Source organism: Triturus cristatus, chromosome 3_2 (genome assembly GCF_964204655.1).
Source record: "Triturus cristatus chromosome 3_2, aTriCri1.1, whole genome shotgun sequence".
Lineage (NCBI taxonomy): Eukaryota > Metazoa > Chordata > Amphibia > Caudata > Salamandridae > Triturus > Triturus cristatus.
In genome coordinates, this window is record NC_140584.1 from 197,315,046 (window position 1) to 197,335,939 (window position 20,894).

Genomic DNA, 20,894 nt, shown 5'->3' on the forward strand with positions numbered 1-20,894 from the left:
ATATGCCCCGATCTTACCTCTTTTAGGCACACCTGGCCCGACGGGACCGCTTACTGAAGCCCACTTGACCAGCTGGGAGCGTGCAGGGGTAGGCACGCTGAGTGACCTATACGCAGATGGTGAATTGCTCACCTTCACAAACCTGACTGATGGCACAGATCTCCCGACGGGGCAGTTCCTACTGCACGCGTCCCTCTTGCGCACGCTTACTACTTCCTGGGGCGACATCACAGCAGAGCTCCCGATGCACAGCTTCATACAATACTTGCACGTCATGGGCAATGGCTCGCACATCATACACTGGCTAGCGCAAGCTCTGCAGGCACACTCGCAACCATCCACACTACTGCTAAGAGAACGCTGGGCGACAGACAGGGGAAGGGATTGGACAGATAAAGAATGGGCATTGATCCTGGCTGGCCCGACCAACATCCCACGTAATCCCCGCTTTAAAATTATACAATACTACATATTGCAACGTGCATACCTCACGCCCGAAAAGATCAATAGATACTTCTCCCTAACGGACGCAGCTTGCCAGCGCTGCTCGCTACCGGGAGCAGACCTCCTACATATGCTGTGGCACTGCCCTGATATACGGGCGAAATATTGACATTACTCGCGCGCGACACTGACGAGCAACTGCCACACACATGGGAGGCATGCATATTGGGATTGTATAAGCGCACCAAAAACAACAAAGTGCAGGCACGCTTCTGGGACATGGGCCTTATAACGGCCAAGCGCTTGCTCACTAAACACTGGAAGGTCACGACCCCCCCCCGCACACTAGACACTGGAAAGCCTCCTTCATCAACTGGACACAAGCGGAGAGTACGGTGCTCCTTCGGGAGGAAACCGCGGGACTCCGGAAATTCCCCATCGCCCAGCTTTGGGATGACCTCCTTAAAGCATTCCAGATGGCCTGCCAGGAACGTGGGATAACCTGAGACTATAGATCTCACTGATCTCTCAATGTCAGTCAGAGACGGCCCTAATGCTACGGCGGAGCCAACTCCCTCCCCCCCACTCGCCTCTGGTAGCCTCTGCTCCCGCCCTAAAAGAGACCGTCACCAGGGATACATTACCATGCGGATATCACACACCACACGAACGCTGCTGCCACGATTTGACGCTACACGCACATTACCTGGCTGGGAACACAGGCGAGAGGGCATACCCACCTCGCCCCACCTTGCCCATCTCCCCCCAACGCAGCAGAGCATCCTGCGCACCAAGAAAATAAGTGAGGGTATCGACGCTTTGGGCTCACAACCTGCCTGGGGATTCCTCCCCCCCCCCTCCCGTCCGCTGCTTCCCGCGCACAGTGCACAGCCCCGCTGTGCCCCACTGGACAGCTGCTGACCCCCCCGCTACAGCGCATGGTGATCTCCCCCACCTCCCCCTTGACCCCACCTGAATTTACAACCCTAACCCCTACTCCCCCTACCGCCACACAAGCGTAGGGAACAGTTTGTTTACTGGTCACGTTCCCTGACCGGACTCCTATCTTATCTCGGATAACAGGTGATGGGCGCGCCGTCTGGACTCCCCGAAGCGATACCCTATTAAACACACACCGCTCTCTGGCAGCAGAGATGCGCTGACATACACGCCCTACCAGGGATGGGTACATCCAGAGCATTCAATGAGATTCTGACAAGGGTACGTTGAGTTGACTACTGGACACAACCCCGACAACCAGCGGCTTCAGGGGCGTCGCGATGGGGGGACGGATGCGCGCCACGCAGCCCGCACATAGGCCCTAATTATGAAGCTGTAGACTGGACTTGCCGAACTTAAGCGTTAGCTTTCATGCCTTGGTGAGCTATACCGAAACACAGCTGCCACGCTCCGGCCAGCATTGCGAACACGACGCTGCCACTGTGCCGCCCGGGGACCCCCACGTTCAGGATTACCCACGACGACTTGTGCAACTCTCAATAAGGGCCTGGGTGATGACCGCACTGGCCACAATGCGGGCTGGAACACTGCGTTATCTTTGTTACCGACACTAAGACTAAGGAAAAACATAGACCTGTCATTTACCGAGGTAATTACCTAATGATTGTAACAAAACCACCATGTACAACGCCGCCGGACCCCCGGGTTACCGGCTGAATGGCTGTGTCATTTTATCTGGAAGCGTCTGCTTAATGTCTACTTGATTAGCCACCGTGGATGGTAAATGTATACTGTATGATGACACAGCTGTGGAAAATAAAGGTCTTCAAAAAAAAAAATTGCGAGTGGGCTGCATTAGCTGAGGACAATACGCCCATTGTTATTAGGTATGCAATAGCTTTATTCTTCCACCTCTCACAATGGCAGGCTTTTTAGCTGCTAACAATTTGCAGGGACCCTTTGAAGGAAGAAGAAACACAAATAACATTAGTGCTGTTCAAAATAATTTACATTCTTTACTTTTTTATCCCCACAATAAGTGTATGGTTTGTGTAGTATTCTCATCGTATGCTGTTAAGTTCCCTTTCACCTTATCTCTAGCTGCTCAGCCAGTGTGAGTGTTCTGTGTAGAGTGTTGGTGTGATTGACATGAGTGGAATGCTTGAGGGCCTGGTGTGTGAGTGTTGTCAGTTGGAAGATGGGCAGAGCAGCTAGGAGGCTGCTCCTGGTGGGGCTTGTTCTAGCTTGCTGTAACTTCTACTTATGGACTAATAAACTACATAAAATCATCTCGTTTGCTACTTGCTTGTTGGTCTTTGTGGATCAGCTTGTAACCACAGGTACACTCTTAAGCATGGCACTTAGTCGTGGGCCAGCTTTCGTATTGCTCTGCTGTTAGCGCTGTTGTTTTTCAAGATGTAACTCCTCGTGCAGCGTATTTGCCTCCAGAGAAATTTGTGCCGCTCTGACAGAGGAATATCCATTCCTAATGTGTACACACTTTAAAGGATCTTTATTGCCACAGCTTATGGCACATTAATTATTTTGAATAGCACCAGTGTTGTGACAATGGAGTTATTTCTGTTGTAATACGGCCTACCTGTCATTAGTCCAACCAGTAACTTTACTCTGCTGTTTGCTTACTTTGACCGCCTGCCTCGCACGATTGCGGTGACAGGCACACCATTGCCATTGTAAGATTACGAATTTGTTGTGCATCTCTACAAGTTATAACACTATAATGTCTTGTTTTTGCAGGAAAAAGACATTTATGAATTTACAGTAATTTGTTTTTGCTATATGCCAACAATTGTTATTTTGCATTTCACACGTTGATGTTTTGTTGACACTACACATCTCACGTTCTTATTTCTGACATCTTATCCCTGCCTAAGGGATGGGAGTAGGTCCTAGTCCTATGTCTCTTATTCACGCATTTTCACGTTTCAGATGTTTTATCCCAGTCATTGGGATGGAAGTGGGTCCTAGTCCCATGTCTCTTATTCACCCATGTTTTCTTTACAGATGTTGTATCCCTGCCTAAGGGATGGGAGTGGGTCTTAGTCCCACATCTCTTTTCCATTTTTTTGTAACTTTGTAAGGGGTGTTTACCTTTGTTATGTTTGGTATGGGTGTTAGCCCCATTCCCAAGTCATTGGTCCCTGTACCATGTTGGATATATCTCTTTTTACGTCATACCTTACACTACTTGGGTTTGATGTACATCCTTTCTTTTGGATGTGTGTTTTGGGTGTCAGTCCCACTTACACGTTTTAACGTCATGTTGTTTTAGTGTGTATGCCGCCCTGCGCCTCACCCTGTATTTTTAAATCGTTATATGTGTGCAAGTCACCCTGTGCTTCACGTCGATGTAATGTGTGCATTTGTCACACTGTGCTGCTTTAGTGCTGCACAAGTTCTTGGGTGATAGTCCCATGCAACATTACATGTTCTTGGGTGCAAGTCCCATGCAACACTAGTCTTTACTCTGCTTAGTTTATGGGTTAGTCCCATCTTAGTATGGTCCCTTACATGAGGGGTGGCGTTTTGGCCACTGTCTCCTAAGTAGAGGAGTACTTCTTTGGGTGTCGTCCATCCATTGTGTGGAGTCTTGGGGTACATTTCTCTCTTTAATCTTTTCACGTGTGTCTTGCTCACTTGTTATGTGAGCTCTTCTTAAGCTATTTACTTTTTCTTTGTTCACTATTAAAGGAGGAGGATGGTGTTAGTGTGTTTATATCCTTTCATCTTCCTTTCCTCCTTTGCTTGTCTGTTTTCCCTCTCGTGATGTGGTTTTACCATTCATCCCAGGGTTTATGGACTATCTACATCTTTTGTACTTTGCTGTGTATAGTTGTTTTCCTTTTATTGTTGTTCTATTTATTTTTCAATATAAAAGGGATAGGATATGTAGTATTCTCATGTTATGCTGTTAAGTTCCCTTTCACCTTATCTCTAGCTGCTCAGCCAGTGCGAGTGTTCCGTGTAGAATGTTGGTGTGATTTACATGAGTGGAATGCTTGAGTGCCTGGTTTGTGAGTGTTGTCAGTTGGAAGATGGGCTGAGCAGCTAGGAGGCTGCTCCTGGTGGGGCTTGTTCTAGCTTGCTGTAAGTTCTACTTACGGACTAATAAACTACATAAAATCATCTCGGCTACGTCTACTTCATCACCTGAATACGTGGGGCCAGCCCACTACAGTTTGCTACCATTCTTTTGCATATATCCGTGGTACGTTTGCTCCTAATAAAAGCCACTAAAAGTACTAGTCTAAACATTTTGTGTGTGTGCTGATTCAGGGGAATGAGTGAGAGGAAGCCAAAAATCTTACCTATACGTCTTTGACCTATTTGTCAGTTCCCATTAAGGATCCTTTTTTAGGTAAGCTATGGATGAGGATAAATGAACACCTGCCCATTTCCTTAGCTCCAAATGGTACTTGGTATACCTGTATTGTCTGGAGGCAACACAAATGTACCAGATGGGGCCAAGATTGCTAGGCAACACTGTTAAAGGGTTCTGACTGAAGATGAAGTTAGCAACATTCAGCATGTGAGCCACTTTTCATAAACAAAGGGTAAAGATAACTTTAAAGCAAATGAAATGGAGCAAGGAATTTATACAAAGAATGGGTTTACTCAGCTGCGGTTGGTAGTGGGAGTAGCTGCCGGGCGGTGACGTGGGGAGGGGGAGGGGGAGGGGCAGGGTGGGTGGTAGTAAACTATGGATTACGGAGGTTTTCAGGTAAGTACACATATAAATAAATAAAACAAATGTTGTTGCGTGCACTGCATCGCATTTGGGGATGCAGTGCGCGCAACGAAATTCGTTTTATTTATTTATATGTGTACTTACCTGAAAACCTCCGTAATCCATAGTTTACTAACCCCCACCATGCCCCTACCCCTCTCCACATCACCACCCGGCAGCTACTCCCACTACCAACCGAGGCTGGGTTTACTGCCTTCAAAAGCAGAAGGAAAATAAATTATATGCATATGTAGACTGGTTAAGAAAATATATAGCGGGAGCCAAGTGTTTTCAAAGTGTATTAATTACCGGGGCTTACAGTAATTTATGATTTATTCCTGGCCGTTCTTCATATCTATAACATATGTATCATCCAAGGCAAGACATAGGTCCTATGGAAAAGAGTACAATGATAATGAGTAGCAGCATTTACTGGCAAGCTTGTCACACAATTGGTACTTGTCCCAGGCTACTCCTGGACTTTAGGACAAAGGCAAAAATGATTTACCGTGGAGTCAAATGTGTACATAATATTCAAAAACAGGAGATCCCTACAAACATGAATGAAGCAGTCCACTGGTTGGACCCAGAAGATAACTGGGAGAAGGAACTCCTACGAGGCTCCCATGAAGGGAGAACACATGTCTTGATGGGAGGACCGAGGGTGCCCCCGAATACACCCTACATTATACGGCAGGCGTGCAAATTGTGGGAATGGGCGGTCAAGAGAGTGCTGCGGAGAGCACCATATGCCCTGGGTACGCTGCTATGGTCCCTCTAACCTTTTTAAAAAAATAACAAAATCTAGGTCAGTGCAGAAATAGAGAGACTGTGGCTGTAACACACTAAAGGACCTATACCCCGCGGGACGATTTATTACACAAAATGATGCTAAGGAATCCTTCACTCTTGGAGTGGGACAATATCTGCAATATATAAAGATCTCAGCAACTGCGTGGGACCTTTGGTCGACATTTAAGGACGTACCATGGGCCTCCGACACCCTGGTAACGCTGCTGAATTTGGCAGGGGACGCAGACAGATTTCTAATATAAACAAGGCCCTGCAAGCCAACATTTCAACTGCGACACTCTCAGTCCAGACCAAATTGGAGGGTGCACTAGAGGACACCATGACCACCAAAGAAAGCAAATGAGTACATGAGAGAGGGAGGGCGGTTAGCTCCAATGCCAGATTTAAGTTATTACAGTATAATTATGTGCACCAAACTTACCTTTCTCCCTAAACACTACATACCATATACAATACCCGTGGTGATAGTTTAGTTAGCGTAGTGTTGGCGAAACGCTGCATAGCTATAAAATGGCTGGGATCGGATCCCCTGAAGCACTTGGACTGGTTTAGAGAGGTTCCTGAGTGGACGACTGCTGAGTAAACATGTCCGTAGAGATAAAAAAATTGGGAGATGACCTGAGGGCATGGGCGGCGATACTGTCTCTTTTAAAAGAACCCCCAGATGCTGCCCCCCTCGGAGAAGCCAGTAGGGTGAGGCTTCCGGAGGCCCCATTTTCTTCACCACAAGGGGAAGAGTGTTGGACCCTAGTGAGGGTTAAGTTATCTCTGAAACAACTTCACGGCCCGTCCAAACAAGGGTGCCCCTTACTACGTTTTTATGGGACCTGACTGGAGAGCAGCGGGGGGAGTGGGGTTTGTTGGGGATTTGTCTGTCTGACTATATCGAAGGTTGCATTATGAATTTGAAATGTAAACCAATCGCTTATTATAATTACATCTTGTATCCTATGAAACTTTAATGAAGATCATAAAAAACATAAAGCATCATAACAAGTAAATTTATAGTTGATTTAGAAAAGTATTTTCTTATACCAGGTGGCCCTAAGTTTGTGTAAACAGCTGCTTCAAAGAAACACTAAAAGGTGTTAAAAGTAACAAAAGGAACATTGAAGGAAGTTGCTAATCTTTTTAGCTGCATGCTTCTTTTTTAATTCATCATTAAACGCAAACAGAGAACACACAATGCAGAACTTCTGTTGTCTGCCCCACCCTTCCCTCCACCCCCGCTCCGAATTATATAGGCCGTGAATATAGAGTGCCAAAAGTTCTACGGGGAGTGCAGGAGCCAAGTACAAACTTCCGTATTCCAACAGAGATACATACATTTATCAGAGAGGTGTTGAACTAACATTCAAAGAACCATAATACCAAACCAACTGCTAAGAAGGGCCGAAGTCAATTAGTGGTTAATACGTTTTATTTGATTGAACACTTTTGTGTCAGGTATTACTGTTGCTCTTAGTAGCTTCACTGTTATAAAACACAACAAAGTTCAATTTAATTTTGAACTGTGATTATGGATTTAACATACATGTGAAAATGCTTTAGTGTGTGTACATATATTTCTCTCTCTGTATTAACTTAAGATAATGACTACAACTCGTTTCTAACATAAACATGGTGTATGGGAACAAAAAAGAATATTTGTTATGAAGAACAAAAGCAATTTCTCTAATAGTATCAAAATTATCGAAAGATGCGCCCCTAATAAAAACTCTACAAGTTGCAAGCTTTATCATGAATCACATTATTGATCTTGCAGTAAAGATAGATCAGATCTGAGCTGTAGATGTACGTTTCTATCCTATTCTTTTACAAGTAAACAAGAACAGTGGAAGGGCCTGGCTGCTGTTAAAAATTACAAAGGTTTCTGGGTCCGTTGTAACATCTACAACACTGTCATGCAAATCCATGCAATCTTCGCCTACTGGAGGGGGCAGAATGTACGACTCTTTGCCTCTGGTGAAGGAGCCTGTGATTACTTCAGCTTGGAAGATGTAAACATACTGATCCGGAACGGACACCTGCTTGTTAATTGCTTGGAGACGTTTAAGAGATTTACTAAAATACATTCCAGCTCCGTAGCGTGGTTCTGTGAAAATATAAATGAAATATGAGTTAATTACTATTTTTGTCTATTGAATGGAGAGCAAAATGCAGATGTGTCAAAAGTAAGTCTCAATACGGGAAGGAGTACGCCACTGTTTACTCCTAATTAATACATGATGTATCCTCCAGGTTTCCTCTATATTGTCTCAACAATATAGATGATCAAATACTACGACGTCTTAGTTCTCCATACAGCGGGAGATTTCCAAACCAAATCTCCAAGACACTATAGAACAGTTAATCCGGTGGCATAATAAGAACAGAGCAACAATGCCTGCGTTCACATCATATAAGGACCATGTGGGAGCATACAATACTTTGGCAAGGCACATCCATCATAGAAGAGGGTAGAGATTTGAAGGGTTCAAGAAATCTATCGGAGGCCACAGTACATATGCCAGAAGTCTAGCAACCCTGACTCGCACTCCATACCTTCTCTGCCATCATACACAGGTGCATGCCTGTGTTCTATGTGTCCATCTCTGGAGGAAGACAGATTCCCCGGGGTTGATCAATGTTTCGCCTTGTCAGGCTCACATCCAAATAGCAGACGAGATTGTTGAATTTCCAAGCGGCAAGCTCTCCCCACACTCCCAGCAATGCCATCTTCTCAGAAATCTGGACCCAGGCCTCCAGGACTTTACTAAGACATTTCTTCACATTTTCCCAAACACTTTCCTTGATGGACTCTGCCACAGATTACTGAGGAAAGTCTCCTCGTTTGACAATAAATCTCATCCTGCCAATCTATATTCATTTGTTGTATACCCTATATATTAATTTCAGTTCAATCAGTGTAAATAAACCTTGACCGAATTGCCTCCTCCCTGGGAATTAACTTCGCCTTATCACAATTTTCCACACTTACGGCCCCATTTATGGCAATTTAGCGTAGGCCAGCACAGCAAGGCACCTTGCTGTGCTGCTCTACACCAAAATGAAAGGGCATGAATGCAGCCTAGCGCCAACGTAGGCACCCTTGCACAATGATGAAAGGGTGCCATAGTTGCGGGCAGGATTGTTTTGTGCCAGAAGGGGTCCCTTCATGCACAAAAAAAATAGAGAGGCGTTTTCCTCTTTCTATGCAAGCTGCAGAATGCAGCACACATGGAAAGAGATAAAAACAAGGAGAAATCCAAATATTTCTCCTTGTTACGCCTTCCCTGGGGAGGCGTATGGTTTGGCGCTTCCCCAGGTTTACATGATTAAGTAAATCTGGAGCAGCATCAAAACCCATGAGTACTGCGTGAGAAAACCCACTACAATACCCATGGAACACCTCCTTGGCGCAGAGTAAGGCAATGCAGCGACTTGCGCTGCATTGCCGTACTCCATATCTATGAGGCCATCCAAAGCCATATAAAGTGGCTTTGTGTGGCCTCATCGATATGGTTGAGAAGTTTACGCCACTGGAGTTTCAGAAAAAGTGATGGTACTGCGGCGCAAGCCTCTCATATTTAAGCGCCAGAGTGTGCCTACAGCCTATTGCCATGCATCACACAATTTAATAAGCTTGTCTGGAGCTTCACTGAACATTGTTTGGAATAGCAATGATGTAGCCTTGTTCACTAACAGTTGGTTCAGCACTCTATTTGAACTGGGTAGTGCTTTGAAGATCCCATTGTTTGCCAGTTTATTTGTGAAGGACATGTTTCAAGTGATTGTATTTATTGTTGGGAGGCTCAAACCTGTAAGGGTTTTCAAGCAAATCTCATCCCACACATCATCCACTTTAGAGGTCCTGAAAAAGTCACACCCACTAAGTCCTTTCAGATCTCTTGAGTCACCCAGCAGAGCTGTGTCCCAGAGTGGGGTCTCCAGAGTCATGATCCCTTTACATCCAGTAGTGGCAGTAGCGGCTGCTACCGAACAGGTGTGGGGCGGGAAGGAGAGTATAGGGGGAGGGAATTAAAAATAAATGTAAAAAAAAACCACTTACCTGGATTCAGCCGGATGCCGCCTTTCATCCATCCTCTCGTCCTCGTCTCGGCTTCTGTGGAAGCAGGAAGCACTCATGCTCCCCTGTGCCAATCACAATGCTGCAATGCAGCGTTGTGATTGGTCGGAGCGCCATGGTATGGCATTTAGACAGGGAATGGGACCCTGGACATGTTCTCCAACCAGGCTGTAATACAGCCTGGGTGGAGAACATGCAAAGTTCGTATAAAGTTTGTCCGACCCCAGAGGGCCGGACAAACATTCATGCGCACTTAGGTGGGTGCCACCACTCCTCCCCAGCCTCTAAACAGCCCAGCCTGCCCCGCCCCAAACAACGATAAAATTATAATAATGTTAAGTTAAAAGGCCATATGAGACCCTACCACAAGCAGCTCTAGGACATCCTCTCGTCCCAGGGCATATCTATAAATGGTCAAGAAAGGCTCTTGATGGGGAAACAACACCATGGCAATACCATGGCATTCAAAAGTACTAAGTTGAGTGCCCAGTGATCCTCGAAGAGACATTCTGACATCATACCTTCCTTTACTAAGGGAGGCCAGCGATATTCTATGGCTAACCCCATTCTTGAGTAGAATGCGAACCACAGAATAGCGTTTCATTAACAATTTATAGGGAACCCCTAAATGAAGCATTCTGATAACCTTCAAGAAATTAAGGAAAGGCAGTCATTTTACGGAGAGCCACGGTACTCAGCAGGGCGAGGGGAAGAATCCTCCTGTAGGGTACATCCTCTGTGAGTTGGGCTAAGGCACTAACTACATTGTCAGCCATAATTACGTCACTAGCCATTCTGATAAAAAATAACAAAAGCCTCAAGTATTCACTGAAAGTGGATACGCAGCGTTAGGTAAAATGGTGTCCCTTCTCAAGGGGAAAAGGAGAGTTCTCCAGTTCATGCCAAAACCACAAAAACTGCCATAAACGTGTAAGGAGGTATCACGGTCAGCAAGGTACAACAGGAGTTCATCCACATATAAGGATATCCCCTCGTCCCATTACAAATGCCATTCAGTCCCTATCTAGTGCATCTCACCAGACTGGATTTGTTGAGATGCTCGTTGGATACAGAGCTTTAAAATTAACGTTGAACTTGCAGTTTTTATATTACTGTGACATTTGTTTTCAATATATCATTTATACTCTCAATGAATGTTAGAGAAAATCACAAAGAGAGAAAAGAATTGTATATATATATTTTTATTTTACCCGAGGTAGGTAATTCTGTCCATTTGGAGACTTTGCATAAAATAATGGACAAAAAGCATTTATCCATCTACTTACCAGAACCACTAGCCAATGCACATAATTACAAGTATTCAATGGGTTACAGTTTTTAATAAATGTAGGTGGAGTTGTGCATCCGAAGCATCACTTAGTTTACCCATAATTAGCATTTAACATGAGAATAATTGAGCAGAAAATAGAGTCGACCTTTTGATGAGTTTCTCACCTGTGTTATATGTAATACTCTTAGTGCAATGGGTTCTCTCCGTCAATACCTCCTGTGAATATCTGATACCTTATTAAAAAAATTGTGCTACCGTGGCTGTGGACATCTTGTACCTTTTAATTGCTTCTTACACTGCTACCCTCAATCATGGTCCCACAGACACCCAAACACTAGTTTTAAAACACGCATTTGGCAAAACCAATATTTATAACCTGTACTGTGTGAGAGCTATTAGCGAACTATCTAGGAACAGCCACAGTCAGCACAAGGAAGCTCGGTGACTGCAGCTAGCAGGCTGCCAGGATCAGATGTGAAGCCTCTGCCAGTACTGGAAAAGTGCCTTCTAATGCTGAGAGATAAGTGTTTGCTGTGTGTGCAGTAAGGAACTACTCTTCCACATCACCAAAGCCATAATATAAAATCAGTAGAACATAGTAAACATCCACTAAATGCCAAATCCTGCAGCTGCTTCTAGACTGACACTATTAAAATGAACATTGTCAAAGCTAGTAAGCCTGGCTTTTTTTAAACATCTGAAAGCTCTACTTCAATGCCTGTAGGATTTGTGCGTATGGTTGTGTGCATTGGTGTGAGTGCTAATGGATGGGTGAATAATTAGAGAGTACAAACAGATGAATAGATAAGTGAGTGCATGAATGAGTGTGCAGCCAGCAGCATTGCATTGATGGCTCAGCAGCATCCTGTCATCAATGGAATGACAGTCACCACCAGTACCGTGGCCTCAGCCCTCTATGACCTCAATCACTCATCTTCCCCATAGATGCATCTTTGCACTCCGGCATTCATCCCTATTCTGCGTACAAAGTCATTGCATTCCAAGAATAATACCGGACTGTGTGCCCAAAGAAAACCCTAGCCCCAGGAGCTAGCTTCTTTTAGGTTAGTATCCGCACCACGCCTCACATGTAAGTGCTTCACCAAGAAGACTGTCAGAGTAGATGTCAGATAGTAGCCAAAATGCAGTCTTAGGAATCAGGACACCTGGGTTTAGATCCTGGCTCATGTATTTGAACAAAGTCTGTTATATTGGACAGGTCACCTTGTCACTATGTGCTTATCTCAGCTGCTAAAAATGAGAAATGCTTAGAAGCTTTTCAGTTTGCAATTGTGAGCGATTCAAGAAAATCAATTCTCGGATGTGATGCACTAACAAACTGACATTGTAAACATATTAACACGTTTTTGGCTGTTTCGACCAGTCGAACATTTTCTTTTTATATATTTAGCATCTCCGTTAATATGCCCTGTCCTGGGGAGAGGAGGAGCATTGGGTTCAACCAATATTGCACAATGCCAGTCTTGGAGATGAAGATCTTACACAGCGTAGGGAGTACAAACTCGAACATCTCAAGATCATACAGTTTTAACTGATTAGACATCAAAACCACATATAGTGTCAGTGACACCGTGCAAGATCACCAAAACTGATATCTGCTCCACCAAGCAGAACACGGAGCTCTACTGACCCTACTAGCATCCAAAAATGCTCTACTAACTTTATTAGCAGCTCGGCTGGTTGGGCAGCATGCTCTGGTGCTGCACAGTGCCGGGGAGAAATATTCGTTTAGAAGATCAGATAGTGTCAGTGGCAAACATACAGTCTCGCCTGCAAAAAGAGACCACACAATGCCACATCTCCAAAACCACACAGTCATCTACACAGACACCAACACCACACCAAGCATACCGATGCATCTTAGGGAAGTCCTCGGGTTGAGAGGTGTCCAGTTCAACTACATTCACACAATGCCATCTGCACTGACATCAAGACCACACACAGTTCCAGAGTCACAGATATCAGGATCTCACAGTGCCAGACCTAGACCGCAAGCTTATAGTAGGTAGATATTAGGTTTAATGCTTTTATATGTGAAGATTTCTTTATTTTATAGCCTACGAGGCTGCTTGAGGTTTCTCCAACTTCACGGCAGGAGCTGGAACAAGCTTTGTTCCACCGGCACATCTTGCGGACCACAAACAGGTAGCTGCTTCACATTTTTCTGAATAGGTAAAATAAACAATAAAACTGTCACCTTAGGCAGGCAGATTTTGCATCTTGGATTCAGAACAGATAGTAAACTGACGAGTTAACAAGCAGTGGTGTTGTGCATTATTCTAGGAAATGTATGTGGGACTCTTCTACATCCTCCAACAGATGCAGGGGAAGGGTCGCATATCGACATTAGAGTGGACGCTGCTCCCACTCACCACTCATTTTGGGAAAAGGACCGCAGGATTTTCTTTGGCTAGCCATTTAATTTTCTGGCCAAATGACTTTCTAGGTCTAAGCGAGCTGGAGCGAGATCAAGGCTATTCCCTATATGTTCCACAAGCACTCGCCATGTGACACTAGACACTGCAACTGGGAGCAGGGCCCCTGTAATATTGTCGGCAGTGCCCTTGCTACTTACATTTTTTAGTAAACATGCAGGGCTTGGAACCCTTTACATATCAATGAGGCTGTCTCTTCAGATATCAGTGCTAGTGCCTATTCACTTATCAGTGCTGCAGCACCTTTGCATACAACCCTCTGTCCCTCCAACTACCACTGCCCATGCCCAGTCAGATGCTAGCGCCCTCCCAACCCCTGTCTAGAAAGGTGTAGGTGCTTGAAAGCTTAGACTTGGACCCATTCATGTTTGCAGCCAAGGCACTGTCAGCTAGAGTAGCTAATGAACTTTAAAGAGTTCAAGGCTCCGGCTGGGCTACGTGCTCTGGCTGTCGCCGCTGGACTATCCTCAGGCTAGCTTCACAAGTCACTGTTGTAGTCTATCCTCCAGCAGTGGCTGCTGTCACCGACCCAAGAGCTCTCCAACTAGTGTCACAGTCACTCCACCCCTGGCCCGAAGCAGTCAATGGTTTGAAGGAAGAGGTTGTCCAGGAAGGAGTTGATAGAAACAGCAGGATCCTGGCCTCCGCAGCTTTCCACTGCACAGGCAGGATGTTGTCGGTCACCAGCAGCTCTTTGCAGAGGCAACCTTTTTGTGGCTCTCTGTCAGGGGCTAGACTGTTATGTGCAATCTGCGCCTCCAGGTTGAAAAGGAACATCCAGCTGAGCCCGGTCCCTGTCTCCATGGCAGTCACTGCACCGGTTTCTCCTGCGGGCTGAAGCATGGTCTGGACGGAGGAGGAAATGGTCCGGACCCCGCCCCAGGACGGAGGAGGAAGGGTGCCCCAAGTTTATCATCTTTAATTAAAATATTGTGACAAGAAATGTCGCTTGTCGACAGGCCTGGATCTCGCCACCTTGCAAGTGCAGCCGTTGTCACTGCTGGGGCCTTTGCCACTTCCTTCTTGGTAAGATTCCTCCCGGCCACCCCTGAATGGGTTTTAGAGGGACTTCAGCTCTGGGATACGAGCATGGGGGACCGTCCCCACCGCACCCCACGGATGCCCCTCCCCTTCTTTCTTTCCCTCCCCACCCTCTGTGCAATAGTCATATACTCATAAAGGTTTTGTGACATATAATCGATTCCGTGCAGGAGGTTTATTTTAATGACAATGCTGCTCCTTGTGTGTACTATTTGGTTGCCACACCATTATCACCACCGAGATTGGGTGCCTGACACCACCATCACAAACTTCCCCTTCTATTTCAATGTGGATGTCCTGCATCATCCTCTACGCAAATGGGGGTATCTGCTCTGTTTTCCCTCTTTGTTTAACCATATTCCAGGTTTTCCAGAAGGTATATATACACATTTTTTGTCAAATTCTTTTATTAAGACATTTTGCATATAATGTTACACAGCATATGTTAAGCAGTCATAATACATGAAATGACCTCGGAAGGTAGAGATACCCATGAGGGTGAGGACGGTGCACCAGAAACGGAGTCAAAGGAAAACCTCAAGTTCATTCAAAATGTCCTTTATTCTATAAGTTAGTTTTTTAAATTTCCACCACAGCCAACGCGTTTCGTTGCATAGGAACTTCGTCAAGGCTCAAAAAAGTGTCTTGCGAGGGCTCAAAACAGTCCTATGCCGATATAAACAAGATCATAAGCACCTCCATCCGATATCGAAGGTTTATTCAAATCACCCCAGCCTGTATTTGTAAATAATATTACAGCCTCTTATCCTCCATAAATATCCGGAGGTCTAATCCCAAGAAGAGTAATCACCCCAAGTTAGTGTTGGGAGAAGAGTGGGCCAGTGTAGTGGCCTGCCATCCTTTTCAGTGGGGACGCGCTCTTTGGTATCATATTCGGTATAGGTAGAGATACCCACATAAGATAGCTAAAACAGAAGAACACAGTTTCATACAATCTCGGTATCTTCCCCTCCCTTGTATCGGGACTCGAGATAAATGCATTAATATAGCCAGACGGTTCAAAGCGAATTCTTGTACGGACCCCTTATATATCCCCCATTAACATCATAGAGGACAGTGTATGTGGTAGGTGCCTTAACGGCCCCCGTCTTCTGGAGGGTAACTTCTTTGACTGCTGCTGTAGAATAACAAAAAGTGATAAGGAAAAACGAAATGAAAAAAAACCAAAAGGCACCAAGTAACTAAACCAACACCAATAGCACCCAGGGAGGCCTGAGACTTCTGAGTATCAATGTAGTAGGGGCTGCCGTCCGCTCCAGGCAGGGGGGGGGGGGGCCACGTCCAGCGCTGAACGCCCACCCCACTCGGGGATCAAGGGGGGCGGTCTGGCCCACCCCACGCCGTCTAGATCAGGAAGAGGTGCAAGGCTCTGAGTCGTGGGCTACAGGCAAATAGAGGCAGTCCCTCCGATAGGTAGCTAACCAAGGGGCCCCAGATATAATCAAAACCCTTCCGGGAGTCGTCAGCTATATCTGTTAGGCGCTCCATAGTCAGAGCTCTCCAGAGATGCACGTGCCACTGGATGAGTGAAGGGGCCTCGGGTTTCTTCCATGCTGCTGCTATTGCCATTTTTGCAGGACCCAAGCACACCCATAGGACTGACCGATCAGCGTGCGTCTGGTATTGAATAGCGGGTCTCGGAGGCCTAGGAGCACATGTTCTGTAGACTCCCCTATAGGGTATCCCAGAATGAGTTTTATTTGGGCCAACATTTCCTTCCAGAAGGTTTGTATAGCTGGGCAATCCCACCATATATGTTTAAAATCACTTAGTAGGCCACAGCCCCTCCAGCAGCGATCGGAAGTGTTTGGGAAAATAGTATGTAGCTTGTGGGGATGAAGGTACCAGCCATATAGCATTTTGTAATGGGCTTCTCGGAGATGCATTGATCTGTTGAATTTCCCCATGTCCCTGTAGAGGGATTCCCATTGTTTCTCCGATGGCGGCATTCCCAATATATTGTCTCAAAATGTTTTGTGTCGCTGTGTGCGCTGGGGTGACAGAGTGAGCAGGAGCTTATATAAGAAGGAAATGCATCCTTTGGCCGTCATGCTGGATTGGACACATTTTTCCATGGGGAGGTAGTCCCTGGTGGCAGCTTGTCGTATCTGAGGCTGTTGGACCCAGTGAATTAGTTGCGTGTAATGGAATCGTTTGGTGTGGGTGAGGTGAAATCGATTCATTCAATCGTGGAAGGAGCGTATTTTGTCCCCTTGAAACAGGTCTGAAATCATTAGGCAACCTCCCTCCTTCCATAGGTCAAAGGGCACTTCCTGAAGAGCTGAGGGAAACTCCTTAGGGGGAGAGATTTTGTGACTGCATCCCAGACGTATAGAGTGGTAGAGGTAGGGACACTTAAGTATGCGTTTAATGGTCTATCTGATTTGTGCCTCCAGGGGAGATCCCAGAGAGTTCTGCCCGTCACCTGCCTATCAATGTGTGGCCATAGTTTTTCTGACTCTCGCTTTGACCATTCACCCAATACTCCCAACTGCGCCGCCCTATAATATGTTAGAAAATCCGGGAGGGCCAAGCCTCCCTTGTCCCGAGGTCTCATCAGCAAATGATGGGACAGCTGTTCCCGCTGTCCTTGCCAGATGAATTTAAGAAGCAAAGATTTCAGTTCAGGGAATAATGTTTTCTCAGGGACAATGGGGAGGCCCTGAAAGAGGTAAAGGAGTCTGGGCAGTACGTTCATTTAAATTGTGTTAATCCTGCCTTTCCATGATAGATAAGCCGCACTCCATTTTTTAAAATCATTTTTTAGTTGGTGGAGAAGGGGCGGAAAGTTAGCTTTATATAAGTTAGTGAGATTGGGGGTGATTTGTACCCCCACGTACATGAAAGACGTTTTAGCCCAGTGAAAGGGAGAAGCCTCCTCTAGCCTGGTCTGCGTCCCCCGAGAGAGGGTCAGATGTAAAAGAGAGGATTTAGTGGGGTTAATTTTAAATCCCGAGACCTTCTCAAAGCGCAGTAATTCCTGGCTAATTGCTGGGAGGGAGATTTCAGGGTTGGTGACCGGGAGAAGAACATCGTCCGCGAATAGTGCAATTCTGTGGTCGTCCATCCCGAAGGTGATTCCGGTGATTGCTTGGTTAGCGTGGATCCGGGCCGCAAGAGGTTCTATGCTAAGGGCAAAAAGTAGTGGGGATAGGGGGCAGCCCTGTCTGGTCCCTCTCGTCAAATTGAAAAAATCAGAAGCCACCCCATTCACCATCACTCGAGAGCGAGGCGCACTGAAATTGGCCCAAACCATGTTGATACAGGTCTCATCAAAGCCAAATCAGCGCAGAGAGAGAATCAAAAAAGTTCAATCTACACAATCAAAGGCCTTCTCTGCGGCGAGTGACATTAAAGCTGCCGTGATTCGTTTCTTTTGAACATTATCCATGTGGTAGAAAATTCATCCAAGATTGTCATGTGTATGTCGGCCCTTGATGAACCCCGATTGGTCAGCATGAATAAGATCAGGGAGTATGGTCTCGAGACGGGTGGCGAGGATTTTGGAGTATAATTTAGCATCAAGGTTGAGGAGGGCAATGAGCTGGTATGATGAGCATCTTTGGGGCTCTTTCCCCTGTTTGGGAATGACCGAGATCAGGGCCCCCTCCCATAGTTGGTGAGACGGCTTGTTGGGTGGCAATAGCGTTGAATAATTGAGTCAAGTGGGGGTTCAGGTCGGCTGCGAATGTGCGATAGAATTGGGCTGTGAACCCGTCAGGTCCTGGTGCTTTGCGCAATTTGAGGGAGTCGATCGCCGCCTGGACCTCCTCCTTAGCAATTGGCGCCCCCAATCTATCATTGGTTGTGGCAGGGACCTGATAGAGTGTGTGGTAGAATGCTTGAAACGCTCGCGCCTTCCCCTCCTCGCTTGTGTATGTCGTGCCCTGTTCATCCGTAATGTGTTAAATAAAGTCTTTCTCTTGCTTAGCTCGAAGCTGTTTCGCTAGCAGCGTCCCAACTTTGTCCTTCCCCTCGTTGCCTCGGGCTTGGAGTCTGAGGAGTGTTTTCTCAGCTATATTAGTATATATAGCGTTGAGTTTCCCTCTAATGGCTGTGAGTTTCCTCAAGGATGGAGCGGCTTTATGTGTTTTCTCAGCGTCCGAGAGCTCTCGTTCCAAGTCTAGACGGTCCTTAGTCTGGAGCCTTCTAAGGGAGGTGGCCAGGGAGATGCAGTGGACCCTAATGTGTGCCTTAAAAGCATCCCAATTTGTCATCGGGGAGGTGTCTGCCGGGTCATTAAGTGAGAAAAAATCTTTAAGAGCCTTGCGGAGATCGTCTCTGTGTAAGCGATCTCTGCCTAAAAACTCAGGATAGTACCATCTGACCAAGTTGGAACGTAGGGCCGGCCACTCCAGGAGACAAGTCAAGGGGGCATGGTCAGAAAGGGCTATAGGTAAAAGCAGAGAATTTAGGACTGTGTAGATGAGTGATTGGCTTATGAAGGCATGATCAATCCGCGAATATGATTTGTACACATGTGAGAAGAGTGAGAAATCTTTTGTTGTCGGATTGAGATGGTGCCAGACATCTATCAGTCCCAGCTGCTGCATTGTAGACTTAAGTGTAGTTGGAAAGATCCCTCCTCATGTTCTGTGGCCATGTGAGGAGTCCATTTCGGGGTCCCAGACTAGGTTGAAGTGCCCCATAATAATTAGGTCTCCTACCGCAAAGCCCATCAGTGTGTCTAGAAAGGCAGAAAGAAAGTCTGCCTGGCCATTGTTTAGGGCGTACACAGAGGCCAAGGTACATGGCCAGCCCCTCAGAGTGCCTTTGACCATAATAAATCGGCCCTCCCTATCCCTCTGTGCAGCCTCATGTATAAAGTGTGCTGAGGTGTGGAATATCAGCGCAACCGCATTGTGCTTCTTATGGTTAGTAGCCCGATATATGAGGGGAAATCGTCTATGCCTGAGTCTACCCTCCTCCTCTCGCTTTATGTGAGTTTCCTGAACCGCTATTACCTGTGGGCCTTGGTCTCCCAAAAACCTCCAGAAGCGATGTCGCTCGTTACGGGAGTTAAGACCCCTAACGTTCCATGTGAAGAGCTTAACCCCCATGAGCTCTGTCTAGAATGAGCAAGCTTAGTTGAACCTCTCTCCCCCTTCCCCTCCGGTCTCGGTGCCGCCCTCCCTGGGTAAAAGAAAATAAAACACAAAAAGGTCAAACATATTAAGTAAAACAGTTAACAAAACCTGTATGTAGTTCACTGCAGGATGAAACCAAGTCTGCGGTCCCAGTCTGGTCAGCCAGATTACAGTAAGAGCTGGAAAGCACAGCCCGTCACTGAGAATCCCAATATGGACAATCCACCGCGTTCAGTCAGCCGCCGTACATGTATGGCTGGACACAGGAGATTGGTATGTTCTTCTCACTGTGTTTTCTTGCCCAAGGTCGATGCCAACTGCCAGGCTCCATGTGTGTCTCGTGCCTTCCTCGGCCGTCTGGTGTCATCAGCGGATACTGGGCCTGACCGTGGCGGTGAATAGGCAACTCCCAGCAGGTTCACCGCCTCCTTCACCTCAGTGAAGTGGAGATGCTTGTTATTGTAGGAGAAGGCGAGGCCAAAAGGGTATGTCCATCTATATTTGATCTGTTGCTCTCTAGGTGTAGTAGTGACAAGGCGAAATTGCTGACGTCTCATCAGTGTGGCCTGGGCGACATCCTGGAACAGGGTGCAGGAGCTTCCTTGGAACTCAATCGTGTCCTGCTCTCGGGCCTTGCGAAGTACCAATTCTTTGGTTTTAAAGGAGGCGAATTTGGTCAAGATATCCCTCGGCCGCTGCGTCTTGCCTTGTGGCGCAGGACCTACTCTGTGTATGCGTTCCAGGTGGATCGGTGGCCTGTCGTCTCCCACAATATTAGTGAAGAGGGCCACCATGAATTGCTCCAGGTTAGCTCCCTCCCGTCCTTCCTCTAGTCTCCGGACCTGAATATTTTCCCGCCTAGAGCAGTTTTCTAAGTCCTCGCATTTTAGAAGGGCTGCGTTCAGTTGAGTGGTGACGGCCTCGGAGCTTTCTTCGAGTGATTGTAGTCGCTCCTCCAAGCTCT

At 46.4% G+C, this 20,894-nt stretch overlaps 1 protein-coding gene across 3 annotated transcripts in view; it reads right to left on the minus strand.

Annotated features, from left to right (window-relative positions):
* Positions 1 to 7,367: 7,367 nt before the first annotated feature.
* Positions 7,368 to 20,894, minus strand: part of PARP9 (poly(ADP-ribose) polymerase family member 9) — an 828,079-nt gene continuing 814,552 nt past the window's right edge. For all 3 annotated transcript variants that reach the window (XM_085647495.1, XM_085647496.1, XM_085647497.1), the window contains one exon: positions 7,368 to 8,060. In XM_085647495.1, the coding sequence (XP_085503621.1) occupies positions 7,768 to 8,060 (293 nt within the window). In that variant the 3' untranslated portion in view covers positions 7,368 to 7,767. The remainder of the gene's footprint in view (positions 8,061 to 20,894) is intronic.